Genomic DNA, 15,254 nt, shown 5'->3' with positions numbered 1-15,254 from the left:
CCTCCCTTCTCAGTGTGAGCCCTGTGTTCCCTCACCCCACCACTCTGTTCTCTTGCTGCTCTGAGACAGTGGCAGAAAAAGCTGCCAGATGAAAATAAAGAATCAATCTCCTTGAGGAAGCTCTTCTAGAAGGGGCTAATCCCCCCACCCCGACACCTTCCCCTGGCTCTCTGATTGGTCTCCCTGCTTCTCTCAGCCTTTTGGATCTAAATGTGCCCTACGCCCTGCTGCTGCTAGTATCCCTTGGCCTTGTGGGGCGCTGGAGCAGCCCAGGCGGTGCCAGTACTGCGAGGAGCGGGTCATCTGTCACAAAGGCCATTAGTGGCCCAGGGGCCTGTGGAAAGAGCAACAGAGAAACAGCTGCTTCCCCCATAGTTCTGCGCTGTCCCCTCTCATGTGGGGCTCCAGGCCTCAGTCCCCTCTAGCCTCCTCCCACTGCTGAGCTCCCACATGTTGCCCTCTGCCCAGCTCCAGAGCTTGGGTTCTCCCCAGCCCTGCTATGTACCCCTCACTGCCCTGTCCCGCTCCAGAGCCTGCCCCCTGGCACTGGCCTGTGCCCCCTCACTGCCCCTGGCACTGCCCTGTGCCCCCCCAACTGCCCCCAGCAATGTCCTGTGCCCCCCAACTGCCCCCAGCACTGCCCTGTACCCCCCAACTGCCCCGGCACTGTCCTGTGACCTCCAACTGCCCCTGGCACTGCCCTGTACCCCCCAACTGCCCCTGGCACTGTCCTGTGACCTCCAACTGCCCCTGGCACTGCCCTGTGCCCCCCCAACTGCCCCCAGCAATGTCCTGTGCCCCCCAACTGCCCCCAGCACTGCCATGTACCCCCCAACTGCCCCTGGCACTGCCCTGTGCCCTCCAACTGCCCCTGGCACTGCCCTGTACCCCCCCAACTGCCCCTGGCACTGCCCTGTGCCCTCAGCTCAGCCATGTGCCCCCTCACTGGCCCTCTGGCACTGCCCTGTACCCCCCAGTTGCCCCTGCCTCCTGGCACGGCCATGTGCCCCCCAACTGCCCCCTGGCACTGCTGTGGCCCCGCCCGCCCCGAGACAGGAGCTCGCCCCTGGCAGCCCCGCCCCTCTCGCTCTGGGGCCCAACCGGCCGGAGGCGCTGAGAAATGTGTCAGCCGGGGGAGCGGCGACCAGCCCCGGCTCGCCATGGTAGCTGGGTCCCTATTGGTCAGGAGCCGGAGGACGAACTGTCACAGCGGCTCCCATTGGCTGCGGGGCTCCAGCGCCTCACGCGCTCCGGCTTCTCCTTTTGTTATTGTAGCGAACAAGTTGCGAAGTGGGGCCGGGCCGGGGGCGGCGGCGAGACGGGCGAGGTGAGTACCCGCCCCCCGGCCCGCCCCGCCCCCCCGGGCCCCGGCCCCGACCTCCCCCGGCCCGCCCCGCCCCCCCGAGACCCCCGCCCCGGCCCCCGGGCCCCCGGGCCCCCGGCACCGACCTCCCCCGCCCCCGGGTCCCCCGGCCCGCCCCGCCCCCCCGAGACCCCCGCCCCCCGAGACCCCCGCCCCGGCCCCCGCCCCCCGGGCCCCCGGCCCCCGGCACCGACCTCCCCCGCCCCCGGGTCCCCCGGCCTGCCCCGCCCCCCCGGGCACCGAGACCCCCGCCCCGGCCCCCGGCACCGAGACCACCGCCCCCCCGGGTCCTCCGGCCCGCCCCGCCCCCGGGCACCGACCCCCCCCTGGCCCCCCGGCCCACCCCGCCCCACCCCCCAGCCTCACCCCTCCCCCCGGGCCCCCCAGACCCGGCCTCCAGCACCGACCCCACCAGCCTCCCCCGGTACCGGGCCTCCTGGCGCCGACCCCCTCTCACCGGGCCCCCCCGGCCTCCCCCACCCTCAGGCTATGACCCCCCATCTTGCCCCTGCCCCCCGGGCACAGACCCCAGATTTGCCCCCACCTCCATGCAGGGACCCCCACATGTCTGCCCCCCCAGGGCAGGGGCCTCGGGTCTGACCCCCTCTCCAGATCTGCACGCCTGGGCCAGGTCCCCCTGATCTCAGTCCTTCCCCAGGGTTGGCACCCGGTGGCAGGGAGCTGTGTCCCCTGTACGCTGAGCCCTGCGCCCAGGAGAGAGGTGGGTGTTGCCCAGCTGAGGAGCAGACCGCGTCCAGCGTGGGCAGCCTGTGCTCCAGGAGTGGTGCACGTCCACAGAGGCCTCGGTGCGCAGAGCAACATTTATTCCATCCATGGATGGAAAAACCCAAAGTGACCCTGTCAGTGACCCTCAGACCTACCCCCCCAGGCCAGGGACCCCAACATATGCCTTCCCTGGGCAGGGCCCCCCAGGCCAGGAACCTTCAGATCTGCTTTCCCCAGTCCGGGAGCCCCAGATCTACCCCTCACCCCAGGGCAGGAATGCACAGGCCTGCTCACCACAGGTAGGGAACCCCCCCAACATCTGCCCCTCCAACCTGGGCAAACCCCAGAGCTACCCCCCAGGCCAGGGACCCTCCCTGACTCCTCCTCCCCACCCTAGGGACACTGCAGGCTCCAGAGGGCAGCTTGACGGGTGCTGCCGGACACCAGCTCTGGCTTGGCAAAAGTCTTGGAAGGTGCTGAGCTGCCCTTTGATCCTCCATCCGGACCCAGCCCCAGAGTCAGTGCAGGTAGCTGCACCTGGGGAGGGTGCTGCAGCCCAGCAAGGATGGGTCAGTAGCAGTTGCTCCGTTGCGGCAGGTAACACATTCTGAGAAGTGACCCCTGCGTGCCAGTGGCTGTCTGGGATCCCCTGGCGTGAGCTGTTAGCCCCAGAGCCCCGACCCAGCTCCTGCGGGAGAATTTCAGCCCCTTTGCGCTTGCCCCTGGGTACAAGACTTCTTTCTCTTCCAGCCACCAGCCGCTGGGGCCTTGCATCTGTGAGCCAGCGCAGCCACTGCCTAGTTCCAGCCCAGAGCTGGCTGCAGTTCAGTGGCAGGTTCATGGTGTGTAATGGTGCCAGGCCCTTGGAGAGAGATGGTGCGCTGGAGACTGCTGTGTGCCCTAGGGAACTTGGGTAGCTTCTGCCTGAGCCAGGGCCTAGCCCTGGTGCGGTGGGACGCCTTGGCCAGAGCTGGCTTAGCCCGTTGTGCAGAGGCTTCCCAGCGCAATGCGAATAGCAGCCCATGCACAGGCCTGCCAACCACTGGGCAGCAGTCTGGGGCCCATGGGAATCGGGTGCAAGCCCTGGGGGAGCCTGAAGCTTGCCGTGCTGCTGGTGATTCTGCCAGTGTGGAGGGAGGGCTCACAGGACGGGAGAGCAGTGAGAGGCGCCAGCGCTGCTGAGCTTCTTCAAGACGGGGTCTTAGCCGGCACTGGGTGACTGGCCCAAGGCTGTGTGGCTGATCAGTGGCAGAGGCAGGGCCTCAGCTCCTGCCTGTTCCTTTAGTGTGTGCAAGGTCTGGCTGTGGCCTGAGCCCTAAGTGGGCCCTAGAGAAGCCCTCCCGCATCCCACCCTGTGGCTCCAGGTGCTGACCACAGCCCAGCTCCTGTGTGGGCCCTGGGGGAGAGGAGCTGGGATGCTCCAGAGCCGAGCCGAGCCGAGTGAGGGTTAAAGATTTGTTATGTCTGCGGCTCGGCCAAGGATTTTCCCAGGGCCTGGAGCGGGGCCTGGGTGCGACGCGCCTGCCTGTGACTCAGCCCAGGGCAGCCTCGGAACAATAACAAAACTCCTGCTGGGGAGTGTCTGGGGCTGGGCCTGGAGCCGGACGCCGGGGGGAGAATGCTGAGGGCCTCGGCACCCAGACCCCCCCGCCTTGGCAGCAAGGCAGGGCTGTGCGCTGTGTGGCTCCGCCAGACTCAACAGGAAAGCCTTCCGTGCGCTGGCACTTCTGCTGGGCCTGGGGCAGAGCAGCCTCCTCCGGGGGACGTTTGCCACTGGCCTGTGGCTGCTGGGATCCGGAGCCCGCCCTCAGGAGCAGGGCTGTGATCCCTCCGCACGGGCAGGCACATGGCCCCGTCGTCCCTGCACCCACGCCCCTGCCAGCTGAGATGAGGGGGCCTGCTGCCTCCCGAGCCCTCAGTTCCAGGGGGCAAGTCTGACACACACCCCCCCCCGAAGGAGCTGCCTCTCCGTGCCGGGGGCCCACGGCCAGGACTGGGGCCGGTAAGTGTTGGCTGAGTCGCCCGGAGGCCAAACACTCTGCTCCGGAGGCGGTTCAAACCTTGTGCTCTCCCTCCACCACCCCCAGGCAGTTGGACACCAGGGTTCTCTCCTGAACTCTGCCACAGGCTTCCTTTGCCCTTGGGCATGTCCTGTCTGGCTCTGGGGCCGTTCGTAGGGCGCCCAGCACAGCCCTCAATGTGCGGCTGCAGTGCACATGGGGCTGGCTGCTGGCCGGCCCAGGGGCTCTGCACAAGCTACGTCCCAACAGCCGGCAGCCGACCCCAGACTTTCACTCTCCCAGGGCTGCTCCGCATTGTGTGGTCAGACGTGTCCAGGATTCCAGAGCTCTCCTGGCTCCCCTGGCCAGATTGGGGCCCTGGCAGACCCGCTGGAGCCTGGGGTGCAGGGATCTCGGCCCCCCATTACCTTTCACCTCGTGTGTCCAGTGCCCGGGATTAACCCTTTCATGGGCTGGGGCAGCAGTGATGGGCGAAGGTCTGCTGGCTGGGCTGGGCTGGGCTGGGCTGCCCAGGAGGGCCAGATAACAGGGTGGTGATGTGGAGGGGGGTGAGACCACACAGTGACACCCCCTTCTCATCCCCTGTCCCCACCCCACCCCCAAAGCAGCTTTCCAGTCTGCAGGCCTTCGCCCCGGTCCGGCCCTGCGGAATGGCTGGGGGCCGGGCATGGTGAGGCGGAACTCGCCTGGCCCATGGATGGCAAAGTGGCTTCACCCCGTTTCTTCTCGGGGCACAGCTCCGGTTGCCGGGGAGGCTATGGCCAGAAAGGCCTTGCTAGGGGTTACCTTACAGACATGTCTGCTGCCCCCCGGATGGCTTCCCACAGAGTCCGGGTGGGCAAAGCCAGGGGAGGTTTTCCTTCAGGGGCTGGTAATGTAGGGAGCCCCCACCCAGCCCAGCCCTGCCTGGCCCGTGGACCCTGCACAACAGCCAAGCACAACTCTGACCCATGGGTGGTGGTACCAGGACACAGGGGGCTCCCTTAGGGCTGCAGGGAGACAGGTCAGTGAAGAGGTGTTCCCATCCAGCATCTGCTCTCAGTCCTTCACTCCCCTGTCTTGGGTCAGACAGACACCCCCTGCCCCTCTCCTTTGGGGTCGCACAGGATCCCAGGGTCGTGTCCCAAAAGCTGTGGGTGTGACCCACTGCAGTCCCTGACTGGGGACTGTTCCAAGCGGCTGCTGCACACCTCCCCAGAGGTGGGCGCATTCCATGGGCAGAGGAAGTATATTTGGAGGGTGTTGTGCAGGGATCTTCCTGGCTGGATTTCACATACCCAAGGGAAATGGATTTGTTTTGGCTGAACTAGACTGTAAATCCTCAGTGCATGGACACAGCCCCAAGACCTTGGTCCTGGTGCGAATGTGATAGGATGTGGTGTAATTATAGCAGCATCTCAGGTGCTCCAACACCCTTTGCTTAGCACACTGGTTGTCAGCTGGGGGACACGTACGCCTGGGGGCACACCCGGGTCCTCCAGAGGCACACGACTCAGCTAGATCTTTGCCGGGTTTTACAGCAGATAAGCAGCCCGACGGAAGCCTGCACAAACGAAGGTTTCCCGCCAACAGTGACGTGTGCTGCTCTGTACGTGCCGCCATTGAGAGGGTTTGATAATTCCCTGGCAAATACGAGAACGGCAGCACCCGGTGGCTGGGCTCTTCGCTGTTTTTGGGTCGGGTTTGTGAGCAAGTCATTTCTCAGTGAGGGGAAGAGTGGGTACGAAAGGCCCCTCTGCCACCTGACGGGGCACCGGAGTCTGGCAGGGTGGAGAGCCGCCGGCTCAGGGGTTGTGGGCACATGGGGTGCTATATGCCCCGGGGGGTGCAGACCCCACAGAGATCAGGGGATTATGCTGGGCGAGGTGGAGAGGCAGTTGTCCCCCAGCAATGGGTGTACAGCCCAAGAGGGTCAGGCAGACCAGAGACACAGCAGGGTCCAGTGAGCGGCCCGGGGGGCGGGGAAGATGTGGGATTGAAATGCACAGGACTCTGCCCTGCCCGGCTGAGGTGGTGCCTGCTGCCCCTGCAGGGAGAGGTGCTCAAGCCCCCGCACACAGCCAGACTGGCGCTGCTCTGCCCCATTGCTTTGGTGCCAGCCCCCTGCCCAGTGCAGCAATGGGATGTTAGGGGAAGACCTGGGCATGGCAGGGCAGAGCTGAGAACAGAACCCAGGAGTCTCGGCTCCCAGGCCCCTGCTCTGACCACTGCGTAACATTTGGCCGGGCTGTGCCCTCAGCGCTCCAATATGCCCTGTGCGGGGCCATCTGCCTGCAGGCGCCAGGGCCAATCCTTTCGCGCTGGGACCCCAATCCCTGGCCCTGTGCAGGGAGCCCCCCCGTCTGCCTTGTCAGGCTGTGCGAGCTCTGGCCTGCCTGTCACCCTCCCCACAGCCCATCTCCCAATACTGTGGTTAGTTCCCATCTGGGCGGCTCCATGTGGAGCTGGGCATGCTGGTGAGGCAGGGGAGCCGCTTTCTCCTCTGCTCCTTCATCTCTGCAGCCCTCTCTGAGAGCAGGGCCAGGAGCAGAGACCTCCCCTGGGCCCCAGTGCCCAAGACCCGACCCACGTGCTGCTCCGCGTGGGCACTCACTGGCCTGCAGCCACCTGGCTCGGATCTGCTGCAGGGAGCTCTGGCTGTGGCCTTCCAGCACCCGCGTGGCTGATGGTTCTGTCGTTGCCATGCCGAGGAGCCCCTAGGTGGGCCAGGCACTGGTCCTGGTAGGACCCCACCTGGGATCGGGCCCCGGGCTGGGTGCCTCACAGACCCCACGCTGGGATCGGGCCCCAGGCCAGGCACCACACAGACCCCACGCTTGTATTGGGCCCTGGGCCAGGTACCACACGGACCCCACGCTGGGATCAGGCCCCGGGACGGGCGCCTCACGGACCCCACGCTGGGATCAGGCCCTGGGCCGGGCGCCACACGGACCCCACCTGGGATAGGGCCCCGGGCCAGGCCCCACACGGACCCCACCTGGGATTGGGCCCTGGGGGAGGCACCGCACGTACCCCACCTGGGATCGGGCCCCAGGCCGGGCACCTCACAGACCCCACGCTGGGATCGGGCCCTGGGCCAGGCACCACATGGGCCCCACGCTGGGATTGGGGCCCCTATCCAGGTGGTGGGCCCCACACAGCGCCCAGTGTGGATGCTGTGCAGATCCTGCCCCAGTGCTGGAGCTGCAGGTTCTGCGCGAGGCAGCCAGGGCCTCGGGTGCAGGTGGCTGGGAAGCTCCGCGGGAAGAGGGGCTGGTTCGTGGCTCTGCGAGGGGCCTTTCCCCTCCTGAGGGAACCTGCAGGGGCAGGGGCTTGGCTCTGGGCGAGGGAATGTTAGCCGCCCCCTGCCCGCTGTGACACCTGCCTCAACTCCCCTCCCAGGCGTGGCCAGAGGACCCAGGCGTCTGGGCTCCCAACCCCCAGCCGGGGTGACCCTGCCCTTCCCGCTCTCTCTGCAGGCCGAGCAGCGCCATGTCCCTGGCCCAGCCCAGCAGCGGCGACGCCTGCCTGAGCATCGTGCACAGCCTGCTGTGCCACCGGCAGGGCGGCGAAAACGAGGCCTTTGCCAAGCGCGCCATCGAGAGCCTGGTGAAGAAGCTGAAGGAGAAGAAGGACGAGCTGGACTCACTCATCACGGCCATCACCACCAACGGGGCCCACCCCAGCAAGTGCGTGACCATCCAGCGCACCCTGGACGGGCGGCTGCAGGTATCGGGCTGCTGCCAACCCAGGAGTCCGGGTGCCCAACCCCCTGCTCTAACCCACCAGGCTCCCCTCCCAAGCCAGGGAGAGAACCCAGGAGTCCGGGTGCCCAACCCCCTGCTCTAACCCACCAGGCTCCCCTCCCAGGCCAGGGAGAGAACCCAGGAGTCCTGGTTCTACCCCTCCCCACACTGACTAGGAGCTCCACTCCCCATCCAGAGCCAGAGATTGGACCCAGGAGTCTGGGCCCCTGGGCCCCCCGCCCCTGTTCCCCAGAGCAGGAGCCCCTGCTGGGGAGGAGTGGAGAGAGGTCTGGGTGCTGGGGGCCGAGCGGGAGGGGCAGGGGATGGGCACCCCGGGGCTTTGGGTGGGGTGACAAGGTCCGAGTCTCACAGGCTCGCCCTGGAGCTGGGCTTTGTGGCTGCCCCGGCGGGGGAGGCCCAGGGGGCAGGCAGCTGGGAGGCAGGGCTGGCACTGGGGAAGCGCCCTGGGGTGCCAGGCAAGTGTCTTTCTGCTGGGAGCAGGGCCTGGCTGGGAGCCGCCTGCTGCAGGCACCCCCCACACCCAGCCCGGCCCGGGGCCCCCCTTCTGGGATGAGTCACTGTCTGGCAGCATCAAAGGCAGCGACCGCAGCCAGCGCCAGCCACCAGGAGCAGCCCCCACCCCAGAGGCTTCCAGCCCTTCCCCCGCTGCCCCAGAGCAGACCTCCCCCCAGATGTTATGGGGGAACTTGTCCCAGGCTCCTCTCCTGGCTTGGGGAGGGGCCAGGGCTGAGCCCTGAGGTCCGAGCAGCACCCCCGAGGGGCAGGGGAAGGGGTGTCTGCCCAGGGTGCTTCACTCCAGTTCCTCGGAGGGATGGGGCTCATGGGGCGCTCGGTGAGATGGCAGGGACAGGGGACCATGGCTGATTGTAGCTGGGGGTTAGCTTCTGGGAGGGCTGGGGGAGGGGCACATGGTGATGGGGGTTGGGGGGGTTGCAGGGGACAGTGGGAGAGGGGGAGATGTGTAGTAAGACAAGGGGAGCTCCATGGCAGAGATGGGGCCCAGACGGGGGAAGGAGAAGGAGCAGTTGGTGTTGTGGGGGGCTGGTTCCAGGCAGGATTGCAAGGGGCAGTAGGAGAGGGGTCTCTGCAGTGGGGTCCCAGGGAGCGGGCCAGAGGGGGAGGGGCTCTGCAGTGGGGGCTCAGGGAGCAGGCCGGGGGGAGGGACACTCTGTGGTGGAGATGGGGCCCCTTTGGGGGCAGATGGCGCCACCACAGCCCTGTGACTGGATGGGTTTTGACATGTCCTGGCAATGGGATAAACAAAGGGGGGGGCTGACTCCGTCTGGCTGTGGGGAGAGGGGTGGGCTGCGCTGCACAAGGCCCAGCTCCCGCCTGTCTCCCAGCCAGGTCTGCTGCTTCTGGGGCAGGGAGCCCCAGCCTTCAGCCAGGCACCGGCTGGGCTGTCTCTGGTGCCCGGAGCCCTGTTCTCCAGCAGTGGTACAGGGCCCTGCCCTGGACCCACCCCACAGGCTGCACTTGCCCAAGAAAAACTGCACAGGTCTTGGGGCTCCCCACCCTGAGCCAGAGTAGAACCCAGGAGTCCTGGCCGCCAGTTCCCCACCACTCTTCCCCCACGAGACTCCAGGAGTCCTGGCCGCCAGTTCCCCACCACTCTTCCCCCACGAGACTCCAGGAGTCCTGGCCGCCAGTTCCCCACCACTCTTCCCCCACCAGACTCCAGGAGTCCTGGCCACCAGCCCCCCCACTGCTCTGAACCCCCAGAACCCAGGAGTCCTGGCTGCCAGCCCACCACTGCTCTGCTCCCCAGATCCCAGGAGTCCTGGCCACCAGCCACCCACTGCTCTGACCCCCCGAGACCCAGGAGTCCTGGCCACCAGCCCCCCAACACTCTGATCCCCAGATCCCAGGAGTCCTGGCCGCCAGCCCCCCACTGCTCTGACTCCCCAGAACCCAGGAGTCCTGGCCACCAGCCTCCAGCCCCCATCTCTTGCCAGGTGGCCGGCCGGAAGGGCTTCCCCCACGTGATCTATGCCCGGCTCTGGCGCTGGCCTGACCTGCACAAGAACGAACTGAAGCACGTCAAGTTCTGCCAGTTTGCCTTCGACCTCAAGTACGACAGCGTCTGCGTGAACCCCTACCACTACGAGCGCGTGGTGGCACCAGGCCTGGGTGAGCCAGCAGCAGGGCCAGGGCACTGCCGGGAGGGGCTGCCCATGTGTGGGGGACGCAGGGCCAGGGTGCTGGTGGGGCGTAGGGCTGTGTCTGGGGGGGCGCTAGCGGGGCATAGGGCCTTGTCCAGGGGCGCAGGGCCGGGGAGGGCTGGGTTTGCAGGGCCAGGGCACTGAAGGGACGTAGAGCCGTGTCTGGGGGACGCAGGGCTGGGTGAGCTGGGAACACAGGGCCAGGGCGCTGGCAGGGCGCAGGGCCGGGGCGTAGGGCTGGTGAGGGCTGGGTGAGCTGGGAACACAGGGCCAGGGTGCTGGCGGGGTGCAGGGCCGTGCCTGGGGGGCTCTGGCAGGGCATAGGGCCTTGTCCAGGGGCGCAGGGCCAGGGAGGGCTGGGGTTGCAGGGCCAGGGCACTGAAGGGGCGTAGAGCCGTGTTTGGGGGACACAGGGCTGGGTGAGCTGGGAACACAGGGCCAGGGCGCTGGCAGGGCGCAGGGCCGGGGCGTAGGGCTGGTGAGGGCTGGGTGAGCTGGGAACACAGGGCCAGGGTGCTGGTGGGGTGCAGGGCCGTGTCTGGGGCCATGGCTGGGTCTCCTGGCAGTGGGCATTTTTGGGAGCTGGTATCAGGGTTGGGAGACACAGCTGTGAGGCCTCCTGTAGAGCTGGGGCAAGGGGCTCTGGCAGAGTAGCCATGCCATGTGCAGGGTGGCTGGGCTGGGGGGAACATGCAGTGGGGCCTGGGGCAGTGTGTGCCCCTGGCATTGGGGCTGGGGATTCAGAGCACCACCCCCCCGTGCCATGCACTGGCTCCCCACCCCCAGTCCCAAGGCCTGGTTAATGCCCCTTCTGTCTCTGCTGCAGGTCTGAGCATCCAGAACACAGGTGAGAGGTCCCGTGGGGCTGGACCAGGGCCATCATTGCCTGAGGGGTCGGGGAGCTCTCTGCAACGCCTGCCCCACACACCAGCTCAGCTGCATCTGGCATGGGGGGGCTGGGGGCTTTGCAAGATGGGGGGCAGAGCCCGTGGGTGAGGGAGCTGGAGTCCCTGTCACAGAGCCCATGCGGGGGTGGGATCCCTATGACGCGAGGGGCAGAGCCTGTGGGAGGAGATGGGGTCCCTGTGACATGGGGGGCAGAGCCCCTAGGGGGAGATGGGGTCCCTGTGACGTGGGGTCAGAGCCTTGGGAGGGGGGGTCTCTGTGATGTGGGGGGCAGAGCCCATGGGGGGTATGGTTCCTGTGATGTGGGGGGCAGAGCCCATGGGGGGGCTCCCTGTGACACTGTGGAGGCCCCAAGATGGCCGCCAGCCAGCCCCACATGCAGTGACCCAGTTCCCCTGCCCCACAGCGCCCCCTGCCCGCCTGGTGAAGGAGGAGTTCGTCCACGATTGCGTCCAGATGGAGGTGCCCTCGGGGCTGGGCTCCCCAGCCAGCGACCACTGCCCAGGGGCCAAGCCCCCCCGGGGGCTGTCGTCTGCCGAGCCCTACCGCCAGCCACTGCCCCCCCTCCCGCTGCCTGAGCCCCCCTGTGCCCCTGTCAACATCTACCCCCCCTTGCCCATGTCGCCTCCGGGTGAGTGCGGGGGTCGGACCCCATGGGGAGAGAGAGCCCCAGGGCTGGGGGTGCCTGGGTGGGGGGCTGGGAGTTGGGAGGGGCTGGTTCTGTCTCAGTACTGGCCTGGATCCCTGAGGGAGTCCTCCCCACCCCCAAAATACTAATCCCTGATGGGCCAGGACCCAGCTGGATGGGGGTGGGGCAGGGCTGTGTGCTTTCCTGCTGGCTGGGGGCCTGGCTCAGGGCAAGCAGTGGGGGAATCGGGGGGCCCAGCTCAGGGCAGGTAGTTGGGGGGCCAGGGGGCTCGGCTCAGGGTGGCTGGGGGGGGGATCACGGGGGCCCAGCTCAGGGCGGGCAGTGGGGCGATCGGGGGGCCAGGGGCCCTGGCTCAGAGCGGGCAGTGGGGGGATCGGGGGGGATCGGCTCAGGGCAGGCAGGCAGCAGCGGGCTGATGAGTGTCTCTCCCAGCAGTGGTGCCCGGGTGCCCCCTGCCCTCCATGCCGCCCAGCGAGGGTCTGCTGCAGATTGCCTCCCCGCACCAGCCGCTGGCGCCCACCCCGCCCCCAGCCCCCCCCGCCTCGCAGCGGAACGGCTACCCTGCGCCCCCCAAGCCGCCCTACCACAGTGAGTTCCATTCCCTGCCCGGAGGGGGCGTGGGGCCGGCGGGCCCAGGCAGGAGGGCTGCCCTGGCATTGCCCATGGCTGCACAGGAATGGCTAGAAGGGGCCTGATTCCTGCCTGCCAGGGTGCAGCATGTCGGGGGGCTCTGAGTGGGGGCAGGTCACTGGCCTCTCCGGGGTCTTCACTCTCTCCCCTTCTCAGGCACAACAGCCAGCTGGACGAGCAGCAGCCCAGCAGTCTACACCGCCAGCGTGGTGGGTCAGCAGCCCCCTGCCCCGCCACCCCCTCCGCCACAGAACGACCGGAGCCACCCACAGCCCCAACTCCTTCACCCCAACCACTACTGTACGTCTGGGGGCAGAGCGCTGGGGTCGGGGGAGGGGGTGAGCTGCCCCCTGTTTTCAGAGGCCCGCCCCTCCCCAGTGCTCCTGCCCTGCTGAAGTGCAGCCACTTCTGGGGAGCAGGGGGAGGAGGAGAGCCCAGCTCCTGTGGCATGTGCCTGGGGAGGTCAAGGGCTGGCCGTCACCTGTCTGGATGCCAAGGGTCTCCTGCCCTCCCTACTGCTGCGACTGGAGCCGTGGGCGTCTCAGCTCCCAGGCTCAGGCCCTGCTGCTGCCCCCAGTCGGCCCTGCCAGGCCAGGCCCATCTCCTCTGCTCCCCTCCACCCCCTGACCGAGCCCTTCTCTGTCCCCAGGGCCCCCGCAGCACAGCACGACTCCCTACCAGCAGCCGGTCTCCAGCCACCCCGGTAAGTGACACAGCTGCTGCCCCCCCCAGCCCCTCCCATCTGCTTGACCTTTGCCCCTCTGCCCCCAGGCCCAGAGTTCTGGTGCTCCGTCGCCTACTTCGAGATGGACGTGCAGGTCGGGGAGATCTTCAAGGTGCCGTCCAGCTGCCCCGTGGTGACGGTGGACGGCTACGTGGACCCCTCCGGGGGCGACCGCTTTTGCCTGGGGCAGCTCTCCAACGTGCACCGCACGGATACCAGTGAGCGGGCCAGGTGAGGGTGGGGCACCGAAGGGGTGAGGGCGGGCGCGGTGCCCCCTCGGGCAATGCTGAGCCGGTCCTGTGCCGCAGGCTGCACATTGGCAAGGGGGTGCAGCTGGAGTGCCGGGGCGAGGGCGACGTGTGGATGCGCTGCCTGAGCGACCACGCCGTCTTCGTGCAGAGCTACTACCTGGACCGAGAGGCCGGGCGCGCCCCAGGCGACGCCGTGCACAAGATCTACCCCGGCGCCTACATCAAGGTACGGGGGCAGCGGGGGCGGTCGCTGGCCCGGCTCCTGGATGTGGACAGAGCCTGGGGTTTCCCAGGGCTCTGCCCTGTCCTGCCTCGCCCTGGTGTGGCCGGAGGAGCCACGTTCCCCCCCCCGGCACTGACGCTCTCGCCCCCCAGGTGTTTGACCTGCGGCAATGCCACCGCCAGATGCAGCAGCAGGCGGCCACAGCGCAAGCGGCAGCAGCGGCACAGGCGGCGGCAGTAGCTGGGAACATCCCGGGGCCTGGCTCCGTGGGAGGCATCGCACCGGCTGTCAGTAAGTGAGAGGACTGGGGGCCTCAGCCAGGCCTGGGGTGGGCAGAGCCAGCAGCGTGGGAAGGGACACTTGGGATAAGGGAGCAACTGGCGTAGCTGGGGGTGTGAGGGTAGAAGTGGGAGCCAGGACTCCTGGGTTCTCTCCCCATATCTGAAAGGGCAGTGGGGGCTGATGGTCAGAGCAGGGGTCTGGGAGCCAGAACTCCTGGGTTCTGTCCCCATATCTGAAAGGGCAGTGGTGTCTAGCAGTTTGAGCAGGGGCAGCTGGGGGCAGGACTCCTGGGTTCTCATCCCGGCTCTGGGAGGAGAGTTGGGGCTGCTGGGCCAGAGATGGGGGGCTGGGAACCAGTACCCCAACTATGGGCCAGCCCTGGAGGAGGGACCCAGGTGCACACGGTCCAGCCCTGCCCTGTCCCTCCCTGCCCCCTCCCCAGGCCTCTCTGCTGCTGCCGGGATCGGCGTGGACGACCTGCGGCGTCTCTGCATCCTGCGCCTGAGCTTCGTCAAAGGCTGGGGGCCGGACTATCCCCGCCAGAGCATCAAGCACACGCCCTGCTGGATTGAGGTGCACCTGCACCGCGCCCTGCAGCTGCTGGACGAGGTGCTGCACACCATGCCCATGGCCGACCCAGGCCCTGTCAACTAGCCTGGCCATGGGGCCAGCGTGACTGTGGTTTCCAGCCTCCCGTGGAAAGGGCCAGCGCTGCCTCGAGTCCATGAGTGTCCCTAGGGCCTCCTCTTGCCACTGGGGTGCCTGGGCTCCCGCCTGCCCCATGGAGCCCTGAACCAGCTGCCATCCCTGAGCCAAAGCCAGCCAGCCCCATTGGAGTACCCCAGTGGCAGGGAGCCTCCGGGCTCTGGCTCCACTGTATCAAACAAGGGAGAGGCTGCCCAGATCAGCTGGTCCCCTCTGGGCTCTGCCATGGGCAGCTGGCCCTGGGGCTGCAGGCACGCCTCCCATGCCCACAGGGCCAGGACTCTTGCCTGCCCAGCCCCTTCAGTCTCTGACCTTGGAGCTGGGGCTGTTTTATCCTCCCCTCCCCTGAACCTCTCACCCCTTTGCCCACCACTCAGCCAGGCTCTGCCCTCCAGGGAGGCAGCTGTGGGTGGCCCCATGAAGTCCCCTCCCCAGGTCACACTCACTTGTGGGCTGGTTTGAAGTAAATGGAAATAAAAAGCCAAATAACTAAAAGTACCAAAAATCCCAGCCCGGCACCACCGGGGCCAGGCCCCTTTGCTGGCTGCAGGGCGTGGGTTGGCTTGGGGGGCTCCGGTAGCCAGTGCCCCTTGTGCTTGGCTGTGTAGTGCAGCCCATTTGCCTGCCGTAGGGCTCTGCATTCCCCTGGGTGCTGGAGGTCGGCGAGGTTTGCACCATGAGGGGTGTCTCCCGGCTGTCTGGGCCCTCTGGGAGCTGGATTCAAATACTTCCTGTGGCTTTTCACATGTTTATTTAAACAGTCTGGGTTTTTCCACCTGTCTGGTGTCTGCTTCTTCCCCCCACAGCAGGCCAGGGGGAGGGGGGAGTTTGCTGGTTCCATTCCTTGCAGCGGGGGCCAGATCAGG

General features: G+C 67.4%; 1 protein-coding gene across 10 annotated transcripts; it reads left to right on the top strand.

Moving 5' to 3' along the window:
* Window positions 1-1,240: 1,240 nt before the first annotated feature.
* Window positions 1,241-15,161, top strand: LOC142003804 (mothers against decapentaplegic homolog 4-like). 10 transcript variants are annotated; one of them, XM_074981091.1, is made up of 13 exons: window positions 1,277-1,327; window positions 2,487-2,616; window positions 7,569-7,818; window positions 9,812-9,986; window positions 10,845-10,865; window positions 11,331-11,555; window positions 12,006-12,161; window positions 12,360-12,503; window positions 12,853-12,906; window positions 12,975-13,158; window positions 13,236-13,404; window positions 13,554-13,692; window positions 14,126-15,161. In XM_074981091.1, exons 3-13 carry the CDS (start codon window positions 7,582-7,584, stop codon window positions 14,335-14,337), a joined length of 1,716 nt encoding a protein of 571 aa, XP_074837192.1. In that variant the 5' UTR covers window positions 1,277-1,327; window positions 2,487-2,616; window positions 7,569-7,581; the 3' UTR covers window positions 14,338-15,161. The 10 variants fall into 10 exon arrangements, with proteins under 10 accessions (XP_074837190.1, XP_074837192.1, XP_074837191.1 ...); XM_074981090.1 differs by having other exon boundaries at window positions 2,487-2,658; XM_074981094.1 differs by having other exon boundaries at window positions 2,487-2,686; window positions 12,009-12,161.
* Window positions 15,162-15,254: the final 93 nt, after the last annotated feature.

Source organism: Carettochelys insculpta, chromosome 30, assembly GCF_033958435.1.
Source record: "Carettochelys insculpta isolate YL-2023 chromosome 30, ASM3395843v1, whole genome shotgun sequence".
Classification (NCBI taxonomy): Eukaryota; Metazoa; Chordata; order Testudines; family Carettochelyidae; genus Carettochelys; species Carettochelys insculpta.
This window is presented reverse-complemented; position numbering and strand designations above follow the sequence as displayed.

Excerpts from the sequence above, each read along its gene's own strand:
- LOC142003804 (XM_074981084.1), top strand. The coding sequence starts at position 2,366 with ATGCACAGGCCTGCTCACCACAG. Across the intron at positions 13,159-13,235 it reads GATACCAGTGAGCGGGCCAG|GCTGCACATTGGCAAGGGGG; the intron begins GTGAGGGTGGGG and ends CCTGTGCCGCAG. Across the intron at positions 13,693-14,125 it reads AGGCATCGCACCGGCTGTCA|GCCTCTCTGCTGCTGCCGGG; the intron begins GTAAGTGAGAGG and ends CCCCCTCCCCAG.